Source organism: Podarcis liolepis (genome assembly GCF_965112155.1).
Source record: "Podarcis liolepis genome assembly, chromosome: 11".
Taxonomy (NCBI): Eukaryota; Metazoa; Chordata; class Lepidosauria; order Squamata; family Lacertidae; genus Podarcis; species Podarcis liolepis.
In genome coordinates this window covers 42,476,071-42,492,478 of record NC_139565.1, presented here as the reverse complement: position 1 = coordinate 42,492,478, position 16,408 = coordinate 42,476,071, and the positions used below count along the sequence as shown (strand labels likewise).

The 16,408-nt window shown below is 41.9% G+C and overlaps 2 protein-coding genes across 8 annotated transcripts in view; both read left to right on the top strand.

Annotated features, from left to right (window-relative positions):
• Window positions 1-4,058, top strand: part of MAP3K1 (mitogen-activated protein kinase kinase kinase 1) — a 60,549-nt gene extending 56,491 nt beyond the window's left edge. For all 5 annotated transcript variants that reach the window (XM_083465690.1, XM_083465693.1, XM_083465692.1 and 2 more), the window contains 2 exons: window positions 137-268; window positions 1,404-4,058. In XM_083465690.1, coding sequence (XP_083321816.1) covers window positions 137-268; window positions 1,404-1,553 — 282 coding nt within the window. In that variant the 3' untranslated portion in view covers window positions 1,554-4,058. The remainder of the gene's footprint in view (window positions 1-136; window positions 269-1,403) is intronic.
• A 2,182-nt stretch (window positions 4,059-6,240) lies between these two features.
• Window positions 6,241-16,408, top strand: part of SETD9 (SET domain containing 9) — an 11,238-nt gene continuing 1,070 nt past the window's right edge. The window contains exons 1-7 of one of the 3 annotated variants that reach the window (XM_083466242.1): window positions 6,241-7,179; window positions 10,240-10,604; window positions 12,910-13,033; window positions 14,492-14,607; window positions 15,031-15,136; window positions 15,340-15,467; window positions 16,185-16,395. In XM_083466242.1, the coding sequence (XP_083322368.1) occupies window positions 7,094-7,179; window positions 10,240-10,604; window positions 12,910-13,033; window positions 14,492-14,607; window positions 15,031-15,136; window positions 15,340-15,427 (885 nt within the window). In that variant the 5' untranslated portion in view covers window positions 6,241-7,093 and the 3' untranslated portion in view covers window positions 15,428-15,467; window positions 16,185-16,395. Of the gene's footprint in view, window positions 7,180-7,303; window positions 7,402-10,239; window positions 10,605-12,909; window positions 13,034-14,491; window positions 14,608-15,030; window positions 15,137-15,339; window positions 15,468-16,184; window positions 16,396-16,408 lie in introns of those variants that run through there. The other 2 variants (XM_083466241.1, XM_083466243.1) reach the window with 2 other exon arrangements.

The following is a 16,408-nucleotide window of genomic DNA, read 5'->3' as shown; positions in this document are numbered from 1 at the left end:
ATTGTCAGTCCTGCCATAATCCCACACAGAGGTGTCTGCTGAAACTATCATTTTATTAACCACGGAAGATTCTTAAAATACTTTCTATACTGCTGCTAGAAGATTTATAGAAATTAAACTTGTCTTTCTTCTTCAGGTGTTAAGAGGCCAGCAGTATGGTAGGAGCTGTGATGTGTGGAGCATTGGTTGTGCCATTATAGAAATGGCTTGTGCTAAACCCCCCTGGAACGCAGAGAAACATTCCAATCATCTTGCTTTGATATTTAAGGTAAGGCAATAAGTAGGAGAATTATCTAAAAAGCCTGTAGGTGGGAGCAATTCCACTGGGAACTTATACCATACAGACAACATTGAAACAAATTTAGAGCTGCCAAAAATGCTTGTTTAAGTTCTTTTAAAAGGACAATGTATTCTATTTTGAAAATATCCTAGTTTGAAAAGTAATATGTGCATCTTATGAAATTTGCCCTAATTAAGAATATCATATATGTACAGTATATTCATTAGCATGGTCCTGCCAAAGGAATGTCTTGAGAGCACATTTTTGAGGATTCAATTTTTCATAGGTTTAGGACTGGTTTTATTACTGTACTTAGAGCTGCAAATAAGGGATCAGAAATAGACAGTGATTGGGACTTCAGCAAGAACTTACTAAACCCTGCTGTGCATGATCTACCCAGTGATCCTATTGCTGTCATCCATATCTGAATAGTACCATACACTGTTCAATAGCAACTTCAGTCTTTGGAAAGACCATTCATTGAAATGATGTACAAGGATGAAGAAGCTAGAAAGACTGGAAACAGTGTTATAGAAATTAAAGAATAAAATTTAGAGATTTGAGTAAAGTCTTCAGGGGCAGTGAATATTGGCAGAACTCTTAAATGTAAGCTAGGTGAACTACAGAGGCGAATCTTGTTTATGCTAGTTGTTTACATCAGTTGGTTTAGTGTTACTGCACAACTATACCAATTTGAAAAGGCAAATGCCCTGATTGAACAAGACAACTCTTTTTTTCTAGGAATCCTGCAGATCAGATATTGTAACAAATTCTGTGCTAAGCTGTACACTTTTTAAATGTTTTTTTTTTTTGCTTCTTCTGCCACCGTTATGTTTTGATATTGTGTCTGTGTGCAATAAGATAGTAAGCAGTTACAAAACACACACGCACACACAAACACATTTGGGGGAATAACTCCAATCCTAAAGTTCTATGGGTGGGAAATACAAAATCTGCAAAAGATAGACAATACATGGTAAGCAATGCTAACCAGACTACATGCAATGTAAGCAAGATGTCCTGTAGTCCAGTGTCTTGCAGAGGTTTTGCTCTAGTCTGCATCCAGGGATATCCTACGAGAAGGAATCCTGAACATAACCTGTGTTTGCTCTTCTGATTGTAGATTGCCAGTGCAACCACAGCTCCATCAATCCCACCGCATCTCTCTCCAGGCTTAAGGGATGTGGCGCTTCGGTGTTTGGAGCTTCAACCTCAGGACAGACCCCCAGCAAGGGAGTTGCTGAAACACCCTGTCTTCCGCACTACGTGGTAGTTTGTTATGTAAAAGTGGGGATACACTGAACATGATGCTACTGAATATAGTGCTGGTCTTCCTGTGCAGTTTTGCATGGCAGTATGTATTAACTGTTCTGCTGGCCTTAACTATACATTTTTGAGGACTTGAGGTCAGTAGAGGACCTGTAATTAAGTATGTGACTGACAAATCGAGATCTTTACCTAAGCTCAGTATGCAACATTTCACAGACTGCAGAAATATGTAAACTGTGCCTTTCTCAAAGATCTGGCTCTTCGTGAACAAAAAAGCAATTCCTCTTTTAAATCTGCATGATTATTTAGTGGAAGAAGTGGTTTTTAATTTTCTTATTATTTTGGAGCACTTTTTCAGCAATACTAGCAGCTGAGGGGCTCAGGAGCCATTTAAAAACTGCAATCCCATTTCCATTTCACACCATGCAAACATCAGCAGTTATGGGCTCTACAACCCAATTTAGGTTGTTTTCGTTACTCATCATTAAGAAGGTACAGTGTCTGTGCATTATATTTTCCATGTTCTCTAAGTGGAGGAAAAAAACAGTTGATAGTTTTGAATCCACATTTTGCCTTCCTAAAAGTCAGTGACCACGGCAATTTGGGTTCAATGTGCATTTACTGCTAGCCTTGTAACATCCCATTGGAAGTTACAGTTCTGTGCTTTCATTTTATCCTTCAGGGAATAAGTGATTTTTTTAAAACACGCCCATAGTAGCTAGAACTTGGTTCAAGCTAAATATTGCTGGATAACCTGTTATAAAAGACTGTGATACAGATTGGTTTGAAATCTGGAATAAAATACTGCCATTGAGTCAGTATTTTAAGTGGGAAGCATTGGGAGGGGGAAATGCACAATTACTTTCGATAACAGAATTTGTAACCAAGGGTCAAATGAACTGTTTTGGAGCCTTTCTTTCATGTAATAATTCTCATGGTAAAGCTGTGTAGAAAAGTTTTATGTCAAGCCTACCACTACCCAGCTTCCATTCTAAGTCAACCTTTGATGGGAGCCAAATATTAAAATCCAGTCTTACTCTCAATTTACCACTGTGTTCATGTCCACCATTGTTGAATTTGCCTGCTGTTTTGCTTCTACCATGCATCATCTGTTTACAGTTGCAATTGATAAATATGTAATTTGGCAATATTTTAAAAAGGAAAAGAAAATCACTTAAGCTCTTTAAAAAAAAAAAGAGTTTTTCAGAAAAAAATAATGTGCTTGGACTTGAAAAATATAACCCACAAGTATAATGTGAGAAAATTCTTCAACAAGAGTGCAAAACTACTTTTTAGCAAAGATTTTTAATTGTTTCATGATGGTTTTTAAGGGCAGGCTTTTAGATTTTGATGAATGGATTACTGAAGGAAAATGGCAGCTACTCTTTTGCTTTTGGTCAGTCTTTTTGAAATAAAATACTGGTTGTGTTTATAATCAGTTTGTTTTAATAACTGTTCAAGTTTTAACTCTTCAGAAGCCAGTTGAATAAATGACCAGAAATTGGTTATGCTCAAAGACTCAGGACAAACTAAATAAGCTATAGTACTGTACATTATTGACAATGTACGACTCACTGATTGGAAACAAAACAAGTGAGGTTTACAGCAGTGATCATGCTAGCGTTAAATAAAAGCAATGTCATTAAATGTGGATGTGCATTTTTCTTAAAGCATTACCTTCCTTTGCTTTTTGAAGATTGACAGGCTTTGAAGAGTTAAAAAAATCGAAATGTGAAGTTTGGTAGCTCTGTATTTGTATTTGACTTCTGTTTCTTGACAGTTTAGAATTTACTCTGATCAGATTGTTTCCAAGTCTCTTCTGTGCAAGCTTTAAAGGATGCGCTCTTGCCAATTCATGTACTGGAAGATCAGTTGTCAGATTGATGCAGTTTCTGACAAAATCGTCAATTGTATAAACTGATGAACCTCAGCTAATCAGTATTACCTTTCTAGATCACCATGTCTACCACATATCAAATTCAGGCTGCCTCTAGGTGTCTAAAAGCATTGTCTGAGTTTGTTTGCATTTCCCTCAGCTTGCTGATAATTGTGGGGTTTTTTTAATGCAGATGTGATGTAATCTTATTTTATTTGGATCAAAGCTGGACTGAAAATTGTATTGTGTAATTATTTTTGTGTTCTTAATGTTATTTGGTACCTAAGTTGTAAATAACGTCTACTGCTGTTTATTCCAGTTTCTACTACCTCAGGTGTCCTATAGATTTTCTTCTACCAAAGTTCACTTTCACATTGAAATTATATTTGCTATGTGACTGATTTCCTAAGACTTCCAGGGCTTAAGGGCTAACTTCTATTAGCACCTTACTGTGCAAGTAAATTTTAAAGATCTCTAGGTTAAGAAAATTTGGCTTCATTATATCCTTTGTTATTTTAAATATATCAAGATATTTTAATTAAAGTTTTTACCCCTTTGAACCAATTTTATAGTATAATTTGTACCTATTTTGGTGGTTTTGTCTTTATAGTAAATAAAAGATTTTGGACAAAAGCTGCCCTCCTTTATGGTAATGAACTGAGTTTAACAAATACATTGGCATTCATGTACACATGTATTTTCCTTACAATATAGTCAGCAATCAAACACAAGGTTTTAAAGCCAGCTTTTATATAGTTTGAAAAATGCCTGTAAATAAGTCTTTTAATCCCTTTCTACTCTATTTCTTGGCAGCATGAACACTTCACAATAGGCAAGCTCAAGGGAGCTATCTTGCTCAGTTCTGATTCTCCTTCATTATACTCATTGTCTGTGTAAACCTTAAGGGCACAATTTACTAAGCATATTTTTTATAATATCTCTTGTTCATTGAATTAGGGTTCCACAACAGCTATTTGTACCCACAGTCATTGTTATGCTGCCAGATTAAACATTCTGGGACACCGAATTGGGATCTGGTGAATTGTTATACAATAGAACTACTGGAACGTTGCTTACAGCTGCTTAACAATCTATTTAAAATGCTTTTAAAAGACTCACTAGGCAGACCAGAAGAGAACATAAACCAGTTGAGAGCTAGATCCTCCACTAGACTGAGCGGCATGCTATCTCTTTTTGCCACTCAACACACAGTAGTGGATTCCTTAGATATACCTGCCTAGGGAATACCCAGCACATAGGATCATGAATAGTGCACTGAGGACTGCAGAGTATTCTTTTGAATTCATGGAGGGTGATGCGGCAAAACCTGATGTGCACTCCCATCATATGAACTATAACACCATTTATACATAATACATCATTGTGTGTATTGGAACAAAGTTTTTCTTGTAATGATTACTTAAAAAACAAGATTAAACAATCCATTGAAAAGGCTTGTTGAAAAAAGATAGCCCAACAAGCATCAACAACAGTGTTCACCTGATAAGCAAAGAGAGGATTTCAAATGGTAGGTGCTGCTACAATAAAAACCTGATTTGTACAAGGTATAGAATGGACCTTACTTAATGAGATGGTGTCTGCAGGTCCTATCCTGCAGAGTGCAGTGATTGGATGGGTATATAAGGTATGAGGTTCTTTTAGGTGTCCTGGTCCCAATCTGTATAGGGCTTTGTAAACCAGTACAAACACTTAGAACTGGTACCTAATTGGCAGCCAGTGTTAATTCTTTCAACAGCAGCATAATGTGGTGGTATTCTTCTCCAGGGAGCTGTTGAAACGACTGCAGTTTGCACTAGCTACAGCTGCTAGGTCAACCTCACAGAGGGCATTGCAGTAATCCATTCTAGCAGTTAGCAGCACATGGAGAACAGTGGCCAAGCCATCCTGGTCCAGAAACACACAGCTGTCTTATCAGCCTACAGACCTTTAGGAGGAGTATGATACTGTCCAAAGCAGGAATAATCCAGACTTTGGGACTGCTCACTCACAGCACTTCCCCGTTTGCCATAATTTGGACTCGGGTTTTTTGGTCCAAATCCAGCCCATCATCAGGGCTGCACAGCCTCTCCTCATTCAGATGTTACAGAAAAAGAGCTGGGTATTGCCAGAATACTGACCGCTTCCCCCAAATCTAAAGACTGCTACGAAAGGCTTCTTGTGGATGACAGAGTACTTTCCAGCATGTGCACACACACCAGGGACAACTGGCAGCAGGCTGGAAAAGAAAACTGAAACCAAACCTGGAGTTAGGGCCAGAACCACAACTGTCCCCAATATTCATCTCAGTAGCCTGAGGAGGATCCCATGGTTAATGGCATCTGAAGCTCCTTAGATATCAATTAAAATATAACAAGGTTACACCCCACCTGCGACGTCACATCACTGCCCATCTTCCAGCAGCCACATAAGGGGGAGTGGTACAGGGGTTGGTGAGCTGGATCAGGACCTGGGAGATCCTGCTGGCTGAGCACAAGTTCCCCCACCCGTGGTGTATCATAGCTGTCAACTTTCAGATTTGAAAATAAGGGATCAGCAGCCTCACCTGTCCCGCGGACAGTCCACGGGGTAGCTAATAATCCGGGATAGCAGCAGGAAGCAGCGCTGGAATAAGGGTAAGGTAAAGGTAAAGGGACCCCTGACCACTAGGTCCAGTCATGGCTGACTCTGGGGTTGTGGCACTCATCTTGCTTTATTGGCCAAGGGAGCCAGCGTACAGCTGGCGAACCAGAGCAGCACACGGAAACGCCATTTACCTTCCCACCGGAGTGGTACTTATTTATCTACTTGCACTTGGATGTGCTTTCGAACTGCTAGGTTGGCAGGAGCAGGGACCGTTGACAGCTATGTGACAGCTATACATGCTGTTCCCGCGTGGCTTTTAAAACTTCCCCAAAACCCCACTGCGCTGGTTTCAAGGTGCAGTCCGAGCCATTGGCACATTTGCTTGAGAATAACAAGTCCAGTGGGTCTTACTCTCCCAAGGGTGCTGCCCCAATCTGCGACCAATAGGAAAGGGGGAGCCCTTCTGAACTGTCCAGAAATCCCCACCTTGGAAGCTAATGGAATAAGGCGCATTAGGAGGCTGATTGAGCGCCTAAAGCGGAAGTAAACTCCGTCTCCCTAAAACGTCCCCCTGCGAAACTGCGCCCAGGGTACATTTGGTTCCACCGACAGGTTTCTCTCCGCGGATTCAAACTCTCTTCAATGAGTGTCGTCTGAATGGTTGGTTGGTTGTTTGCTGCTGCTGCTGCTTCCATATCCGCGCTTGATAAGGTTTTCGGCGGCTGCTTGCGCAGCTATTACAGGCAAACTCCTCCTGACGCCCGAATTTACTTTGGCCCATCCGTTGCAGGAAATAAACAAAGCAAGCGCATGCCAGAGAGTCCGGTGGGGTTATAATCAGCTCGCAGACGCGTTGCGAGGCGGGTCAGGAGACACGCGTGTGAAGGCAGGCTCCTTGGAGTTACCGTATACTTTCGCCTGCCGACGACGATTGGAGGGAGCTGCGCCGCTTGACCTCGGGGAGGAGGAGCAGCTGCGGCGGCGGCCAGGCAGCAGGCGCCCTCCCTCGCCTTTCCGCCGCCCTTTCTGCGACCAAGCAAGAACCCGAGCCCGGCTCTTCCCCGGGGAAAGAGACCCCCGCCGCCATGCTGAGGGCTCTGCGGAGGCGCTGGCAGGCCTACAAGTACCGCTTCGTGCCCTGGATCGCGCTCAACCTCGGCCACAAGCGCAGGTGAAGGCGGCGGCGGCGGCGGGGCTCTTCCTCTCTCGCCCTCCGTCCCGCCGGGTCTCCATTCAGGGCGGAGCGGGAGAAGGAGGCGACCGAGAGGTCTCTCTGCCACTTGTGGCAAAAAAGTAAAGCCAGAAGTTCGGCGGTGTTCCCGCGAAACCAGCCTTTTCACGTGGAGTACAAGGGCGGCGTTCGCGTTGGCGAACTCGGGGCGAACTTTTGCACGTGAGGATGCGAGGGCGCGCGTGCAGGGTTCTTCCGCAGCCGGGGCCAAAGCAACGCGGATCCCTGGCGGCAATGGCCACTGTGGGGACTGCTGCTGGCATGCCTGCGGAAATCCGCGTAGCTGACCCATCCTCTGAGCTGCCCTAAGAAGCGGTTACCCTTCCCCACTGACCCGCAAGCAGCTCCTTTAGGCTATGTGGGATTGTTCTTCTGGGGTTTGCACCGGCGCTAGGCAGCTTGGTCAAATGGGCGTCTAAATTTCGCAGGATGGGACTACGTTTGGAGGGTTTGTGGTTCAGTTATAATGGTGGCTTGACCTAGGCACCTAATGTTGCTTGGACTTGGAGTACTACTACTACTAGTAGAAGAAGAAGTAATAATAAGTCATACTTTCCATAGTGAATCGCTTCCCATGAGGCATGAGGGCAGGCATCAGCAGTGGGGGCTGCCCAAGGATGCCTGCAAATGCCTTCCGCAGCATTTCCTGTTGGGTGGTGTGGTGTTGGTGCAAGTGAAGCAGTGTGTTGACATTTTGTATTAGCCTTCATGTGCACGTGTGCTAGGGTTAAGATGCGTCCTGACTGTTCAGAGGTTTAACTTCTACAGAATAGTTAAAAAATGAACTCGATTGGACATATGTACACATTTTTTTTTAAAAAAAGGCATCCTTTAAAGTCTATATGTAGTAACTGCTTTACCAGAGACCTTTAAAGGTAAAGGGACCCCTGACCATCAGGTCCAGTCATGGCCGACTCTGGGGTTGCGGCGCTCATCTCGCTTTACTGGCCGAGGGAGCTGGCGTACAGCTTCCGGGTCACGTGGCCAGCATGACTAAGCCGCTTCTGGAGAACCAGAGCAGCACACGGAAATGCCGTTTACCTTCCTGCCGGAGCAATGCCTATTTATCTACTTGCACTTTGACGTGCTTTCAAACTGCTAGGTGGCCAGGAGCAGGGACCGAGCAACAGGAGCTCACCCCGTCATGGGGATTTGAACCTTCTGATTGGCAAGTCCTAGGCTCTGTGGTTTAACCCACAGCGCCACCCACGTCCCTTGCCAGAGACATTTATTATGGGGTAAAAGAGACTGTCCCTTGGTAAATCAGCCCAGTTGGAGCATATTATCATGGTCAACACCTTGAAAGCCACTAGAACCACGTCAGTTTAGCAGCAGTTAGAGAAGCAAGAGTTTGTCATAGAAGTTCCGTGCTGTCTGTTGTTTGGATTGGGTAGTGCTGAGGTCTCTTGCGTTCTGTGGGTAATCTTGCATATGTTGCTTTTAGCACCTTCTACCTTATGTGCTGCAGTTTGGTCTGCAGATGTTAGTGAAGCAATGATTATTATCTCTGTACCATGAAAAGCTTCACTTGTGAATGTCTGCAGAAGTTAAGGGCTGGACAGCAGACCAGGCGGAATTTCTGGTCATTTGGCAACCTTAAAATGAGCATTTCTGTGACATAACATATTTTTCTGTCTATAAGACACCCCCATGTATAAGACACCCCTATTTTGGGGGACTCCGATTTAAGAAAATGGGGGGAGATCTATCTGTGTATAAGACACCCCCAAATTTTGGACATTATTTTTAAGGGGGGAAACCTATTCTTATACACAGAAAAATACGGTAATTTCATTCTGCAGTGTTGTATAATGCAGAAAAAGAAACAGGGAGCCAAAACATAGCAAAAAATTCTGCTGACATTTGCAGATGGAAGGTTTCAGTCATGCTTTGTGAGCAGTTGAAACAACAGCTTTACTACATTTTAAATAATATAATCTGATGGGCTGATAATTAAATAGCTGGATTAACTGCGTTTTGTATAAAACTTCATTTTTCAATGTATTTCTCTCATTCCACCAACAGAGCTAAATGTTCTCATTTAAGCTTTCTTCCAAAAAAAAACCCCAGACAATTTACCCAATAGGAATTTTGTTGTGCCCCTCAAGACCCCATATATATGATGGATGAAGACATCCCATTCAAAGAGGCTATGAACTAGTTTCTCAAGGGAAATAAGCAATTAGAACTAGAAGTGAAATATTTGTGAATATATCATATAGGGAGCTATTTTTCTTTCAGTACAGTGTGGATTAGGTGTAATTGGTCTTTTCCCCCTCTCTAATTTCTGTAATAATGAGCAGATGCATGGAATGAATAAAGGATTAAATTGATTCTTGGCTCTCTGGTGGAACTAATAAAATCGCAAGCTGAATACTTGTGGTTTAATGATCTCAGTGCAGCTCTTCCAATGAATCACAGCCTTGTATTCATGCAAGGAACATTTATTATTCTGTTATTTCAGTTGTCTTAATTTAGGAGAGATTTCACCTTTTGCTTAAAAGAAAAAGAACCTACAGATTCTTCTCATTAGAAGAATCAGTTTCATGTAGTGTGGAAAAACACCTGTACTTTATCATCTCCTTTGGCCATTCCTCAGTAGAGTCTTATACATAAGAATTAGCTAGACAGTTAGCGCTTCCTTTCCTTTCCCATTTCAATTGTGCTGTCAGTAGGACTGATTCTCTACTGCTACTTCCTTAAACTACTTCCAAGGCAACCAGGAACAGTGATCCATGCCAACCAATCAGCCTCTTGGGACACAGAGAAATCAGTGTATGTACAGCCAATCTAGAAATATAGCGCAATCTTCATGTCTAGCACATTTAATCAAAAATATGCACGACTTTTAAATATAGAAGATGGCCATGGTTTTTAACAGAACTGTAAGTGGTTTGAAACAGTTTGAAAAGCAAGCAAGTAGTGTTTGCTACAGTTTCCAAACTCTCATTTACAACATTCCAAAATGTCTCAGTTCTGTTGTTTATTGGACTGTTGCAGAACTCTGCGGTTTGTACCAGAAGGCTCTAAAGACAAAATGGTTTCTGATGAAGATGTACTTCAAACACTCCTGAAAACTTTCACAGCTTTATTTGTAAACGACTTGAGGAGACAAACATTTCTTCTTAGCTTTCTTCCAAAAGTTAAATCTAAATACCTGGACCTGCAGAAAGCTCAGCCTGAGACAAACCAAACAATTGATGACAGCCGTCAGAATCAAATCATCTTCAATCCAGAAGACGTTCTCCTTCACACTTTAGGATTCAGCGTTACTCGAAGGCACAGCTCACTTATTTCTGCTGGAACAGGAGTCTTTGTAACGAAAGGTTTCGTTCCCAAAGGAGCAGTTGTATCTATGTATCCTGGTATGGAAAGAATGTATTTACAAATACATAAACACATTATGTCATTTTTTGCTGACTCAGACCATTAGCCCGTCTTAATCAGTGTTATCGTAATTGACTGTGTTTGCATGTCATGCTGAACCATAAAAGTATTGTTTGTTAAAACATCCTGCACAAGCTGCATGCTGGCCAAATACTCCTAGTTCGTGCCTCTTTTCCTTCATTGAGGAAGCAAAACGTGGAGTGGCTGGCTTAGTGTTAGTTCAGACAAACCACAACTGAAGCCAGCTTTCTTCGCATAATGGTTTAACAGACCATACTTATGGATGAGCGTTACATGGCAATGCAGCCACTGACTGACTGCAACTCCCCAGGGTCTCAGCAGAGGGCTCTCACGGATTGAATCTAGGAGCTTTTGCATGCGACATGCATTTTGCCACTGAGCTGTGGCTGATCACTGAGAATCCTTAGGGCAGTGCTGTTCTGAAATAGAAGAGGATTTCTATGTTCTGTGATTGAGAAGAAACCATTTAATCCATGAGGCAATCTGGCAAACCTGAGCCAGAAAGCTTTGAAACTTTTATTCAGAACTGTTGGGTTGACCAGATGGAAAAGAGGACAGTTGAAATTCCCTCTTTTACACACTATCAAAGCTACAGGAGCCCTGTTCCTCTTTAATGCCTGTTTCTAGCAGTTTAGTTTCAGTCTGTGTAAAGTTGTCACCTTATTTATGACAAGGCATGCTGGCGAGGAATCCTATTTGGAATAAGGGAATTTCCCTTTAAAAAAGGGAAACGTTGACAGCTATGGGCCACTCTGTCATTTATAGCTGCATGCCAGGATGACATTCAGCAAGGGACATTCAAGCACCTCCATGCTGGAAAAAGTTACACTTTTTGTTCTGCTCTTCTGAACCCATTTAAAGCTCAAGAGGCCTGTCAGAAAAGACTCATTTGCCCCCAGATATCATGCCCTAAAATTAGTATTTATAGTAATAATAATACAGTGGTACCTCGGGTTACATACGCTTCAGGTTACAGACTCCGCTAACCCAGAAATAGTACCTTGGGTTAAGAACTTTGCTTCAGGATGAGAACAGAAATTGTGCTCTGGCGGCACAGCAGCAGGAGGCCCCATTAGCTAAAGTGGTGCTTCAGGTTAACAACAGTTTCAGGTTAAGAGCGGACCTCCGGAACGAATTAAGTACTTAACCCATGGTACCAAGGTACCACTGTAGTAGTAGTAGTAGTAATTATTATTATTATTTATTATTTATACCCCGTCCATCTGGCTGGGTTTCCCCAGCCACTCTGGGCAGCTTCCAACAATGATTAAAAGTACATTAAAACACCAGTTATTAAAAACTTCTCTAAACAGGGCTGCCTTCCGGTGTCTTCTAAAAGTCAGATAGTTGTTTATTTCCTTGACATCTGATGGGAGGGTGTTCCACAGGGCGGGCGCCACTACTGAGAAGGCCCTCTGCCTGGTTCCCTGTAACCTCACATCTCGCAGTGAGGGAACCACCAGAAGGCCCTCGGAGCTGGACCTCAGTGTCTGGGCAGAATGATGGGGGTGGAGACGCTCCTTCAGGTGTAAGAAAGAGAGCGAGAGAGAGCAATGTAGTAGTTACTCTTAAACTTGGACTGTATGAATCTGGTTTCAAATTGCTATTTAACCATAAATGTATTTCCTAGGGTTTTAGACCACCCTTCATCCTGCTGGATCCCAGGAAGGTTCAAAATAAACAAATCAAACACAAAACCCTAACCCACAACATAAGGAGATTTAAAAAACCCATTAATATTCTACTATACCAGTACATTCCTTTCCAAAATGCCTGAAAGAATGAAATGGGGGGGGGGGAGATGTTTTAAACTTACGAGAAAAGAGAGATCCATGCATCCAGAGGCAAGAAGCTCCACAGGTGAAATCCCTGCACACACAGAGTCCTAGCCAATGTCAACTGCCACAATGGACCACGTCTGTTGTTGGGACCACAGGAAGGGTCTTTCTTGCAGATATCTAAATCCAGGCCAGCAGATGGAAAGAGAAGGACATTTGGTTCATGTGGGGGAAGAAAGCAATATTTTGCCATCCTGGATACTGAAGTTTCGTCATCTTTTTTTTTTTAATGGTACTAATTCTACACCCACCCACTGTTGTATTTCCCAGAAAGCTTGATCTTTACATCAGGCTAAAGTTTTGTGATTTGCAGTCTTTTGTATGTGAGAAAATGGTTAGATCCACTCTGTGCATTGCTTGAGACTGCCCATCTTGTTGATTGTGATTAGCTGGAATCTAAAATAGCCACTTTTGTCTCACACAGGCACAGTCTATGAAAAGTATGAGCCCATATTTTTCCAGTCCATTGGCAATCCATTTATATTTAGATGTATAGATGGGGTGCTTATTGATGGGAATGACAAGGGAATATCAAAAGTTATATACAGGTAGGTCCTTAATAGAAAAATATCAGCCCCAAGGTTTCACTTGTTGTACTTTTCTAAAAGTGTTTTAAGTAAAACCAAAGAACTTGGAAGTTGTCTGTTTCAGGATTTTATATGGAATAAAATGTTAGCCACAGATTTGGGGGTGAATTTATTTTCTGGCCGTAGAACATAACCTTTTTTTGCAGTTGCACAGCTTTGATATTGGGTATGTACAAATGGTTGTCTTATTTCCCTGTGACTTTTTTAAACACTTGAAAGAAGTTAACCTTGAAGGTGGGAGAACATCTGCCAATAAGATGGGTCCATAAAGCCATATTTGACAAAACCTGTACTACTTTTACTGTAGAATATTCCACTGTTCCGTGACTCAATATTTACTTACAATTTGGAAGCTAACAGAAAAGCAGAAGCTCATGTCTGCACAAATTTGAACAAACTAATGGCAAAGTAGTGGGTTGTGCACTACTTTTTATGGCTGATGTTGATTTATATCCATTGCTTGCAGATGTGAGAATCACTTCCTTCTCTGAATACTCACTAACAATATAATGTGTCAATTATTGATGTGCTGGTCTCATCTATGGTAATTTTTTTGCTTTGGAAAGGACTCCACAGATTTACACAGGTAATATAGGTGTGATGCTTGTGCCACAAATTCACACAGTACTATATATTTATAGCATGTTTACCCTGGAAAGGCACCTAGAGTGGTTTGAAAAAGATCAATAACAAACAAGATAGTCCTGCCCTCAAGCTTGCAGTTTAAAAGACAAGACACAAAAGGAAAAGGGGGTAAGGAGGGAGGAGGAAAACAAGCAAAATCAGACATAAACTCTTAATTTACAGTCAAGGGAGAAAAGGAGTCAAATGATGCTAGTTTCTCAGCAGAACTGATAAGAGTGGGCCTTGCTGCCCCATTTCAGTCTCTGCTGCAACCAAATGGAATGGTTGTCTGGATAAGCACAAGTTCTTGGTTGTTAAGAGTATGATTTAAATATTAAATGTCTGGCAGGTATTCTTTGCATCTGCAAATATCTGCTGCAAAGTAACATCCTTGCCATCACAGCCCTTCCTTAGACATGAGCGAAAACCTTCTTTGTTACCAAAAATGAAGGCACATAGCTCGGATGTGCAAGACCCACCAAGTTAAATGCAGCCCATCAGCTATGTATGAAAGTCTGGCAGATGCTTGACAACCATTCCTGAATATGAAGTGGAACGTATGTGCTGTGTATTCAGCTGAATGGGCAGCGTTTGATTTGCTATGTCTCAAGTTCTGTAGAGGATCAAATTGTATTTGCTACTTACGGGTGCTGAATAGGATGTGGGTAATGAGTAGCATAGCAAATGAATTTAATTTGTGGGGTGTGTATGTACACGTGTTTGCTTTGAAAAGATATGATTGCTCAAGAAGCTGTCAAAATGGGATTTCTAGTTAACACTCTACGTTTTTTTCAGGTCATGCAGCAAGAGAGATCAGATTGGTCCTTTGAAAATGAGTGATGTATTTTGGCTTACAACTGGTCTGCAGAATCCACTGGCAGTGGGGCAATATGTTAACAATTGCTCACCTGGTAAGTAGGAAACAGACTTTTTCCTAGACTAGATTTGGGCACCTTAAAGACCATCATGTTGAGTTCTCCAAGGATACAACTTTATGGGAGATTAACTTCTGGCTCACTGCTACCAAGCTACCAGTGTTGCTTCCAATCTGCAGTTTGGGTCAATGCGGGGACCCATCTTTTACATAGAGGGAAGTGGTACATCTCCATATATTTATTGTCAGGTCGGATTTACTTCATTCACATGGCTACATCAATGAGGATGCTCCACATAAACGGTTTTAGAGCATCTGAACAGGATTTCTGTTATGATAAACAAATAATGCGAGTGATGACTTATGTAAATAAATCCAAAAGATACATCAACTGTGAGTTGCACCAATATTAGTGCATCTCATCTTTTTCAATATTTTTCCTCTCCTATTTTTTCATCAGATAAAGCAGCCAATGTATGCTATCAGGAATTTGACGTACCTGAAAATTTTCCTATAGAATTTAAACAGTATCTTCCAAACATAAACTACTGTCATGAGATACGGAGGTGAGAAGTTTAATCAAATACTTGTTACAATCTCATAGATTGTATTAAGTTTGATAATTTGACTAGCTCATTATTGTCAAATAGGTCACATATTTAAACCTTCACTTATTGGAACCTAAAGAAAGAAAATCTGGTGTGTGTTATGCATGTATAAGTGCATGTGCATAATAGTATCTGAAATTCCTCCACTATGCAATCTGCAGGCCCCTGAGATGTGTCGTTCTGATTGCTCTCCAAGACATTGGACCAGGAGAAGAGCTTTTCTCAAACTATTACACAATTGTCAACTGAGCCTGAGGAGCCACAGATTGACCAGCTTTGGACTCCTGAGGTATTTTTTACTGAATGCATACTTGGGGGCAGTGAGGGGTTTGGTGCATCCTTTTGGCTGAGCCTTTTAAGAAAAGAAAAATTAGTGCAAAATTAGTGGTTTATGCAGTGCCTGCAACCATCAGTGTTCTTCAACCTATATATTTTCTTACTATTGTATCGTAGGATTTGCTCGTGTTCCTTTTTAGGTACCTTACTGAATTTATATTAATAAACATAGTATGCTTTGTAAGTTTGATTGCTTTAAATCAGTGGTGGGGAACTGGATCTGACCTGTAGGTCGGATTTTTAATTACCCCACCCCACTGTGGGCCCACTTTGACATGTAAAAGGCATCACCTACCTCAGGGGTAGGCAACCTAAGGCCCGGGGGCTTGATGCAGCCCAATCGCCTTCTAAATCCGACCCACGGACGGTCTGGGAATCAGTGTGTTTTTACAGGAGTAGAATGTGTCCTTTTATTTAAATCCATCTCTGGGTTATTTGTGGGGCATAGGAATTTGTTCATTCCCCCCACCCCACCCAAATATCGTCCGGTCCACCGTATGGTCTGAGGGACAGTGGACCGGCCCACGGCTGAAAAAGGTTGTTGACCCCTGACCTACCTGTTAGCCACCTGACATTATAGTGATTTCAGGTGACTGATGAGTTTCAGGGTTCGAATGGGATCAATGTACAGGCTGGCCAGCTTAACGGCAATTACACCCTTCCTTTGAAGATGGGCAGTCAGATGATTGGCGCTGGGAGTGTGCCTTCAAAAGGGTGTCTGGAGAACAAGAACATTCTACTTTCGAGAACCCCTGTGGATTCAAACCACTTCCTGAAAGTGGACTTCACAAGTAGCTCCCTGAAGTCATCAATCCACTGAGAAGTTGTTACAATAAACCTCTTTGAACCTGCCCTCTCAGCACTGTGTCACTGCTGATCAACTATTTTGTTTCT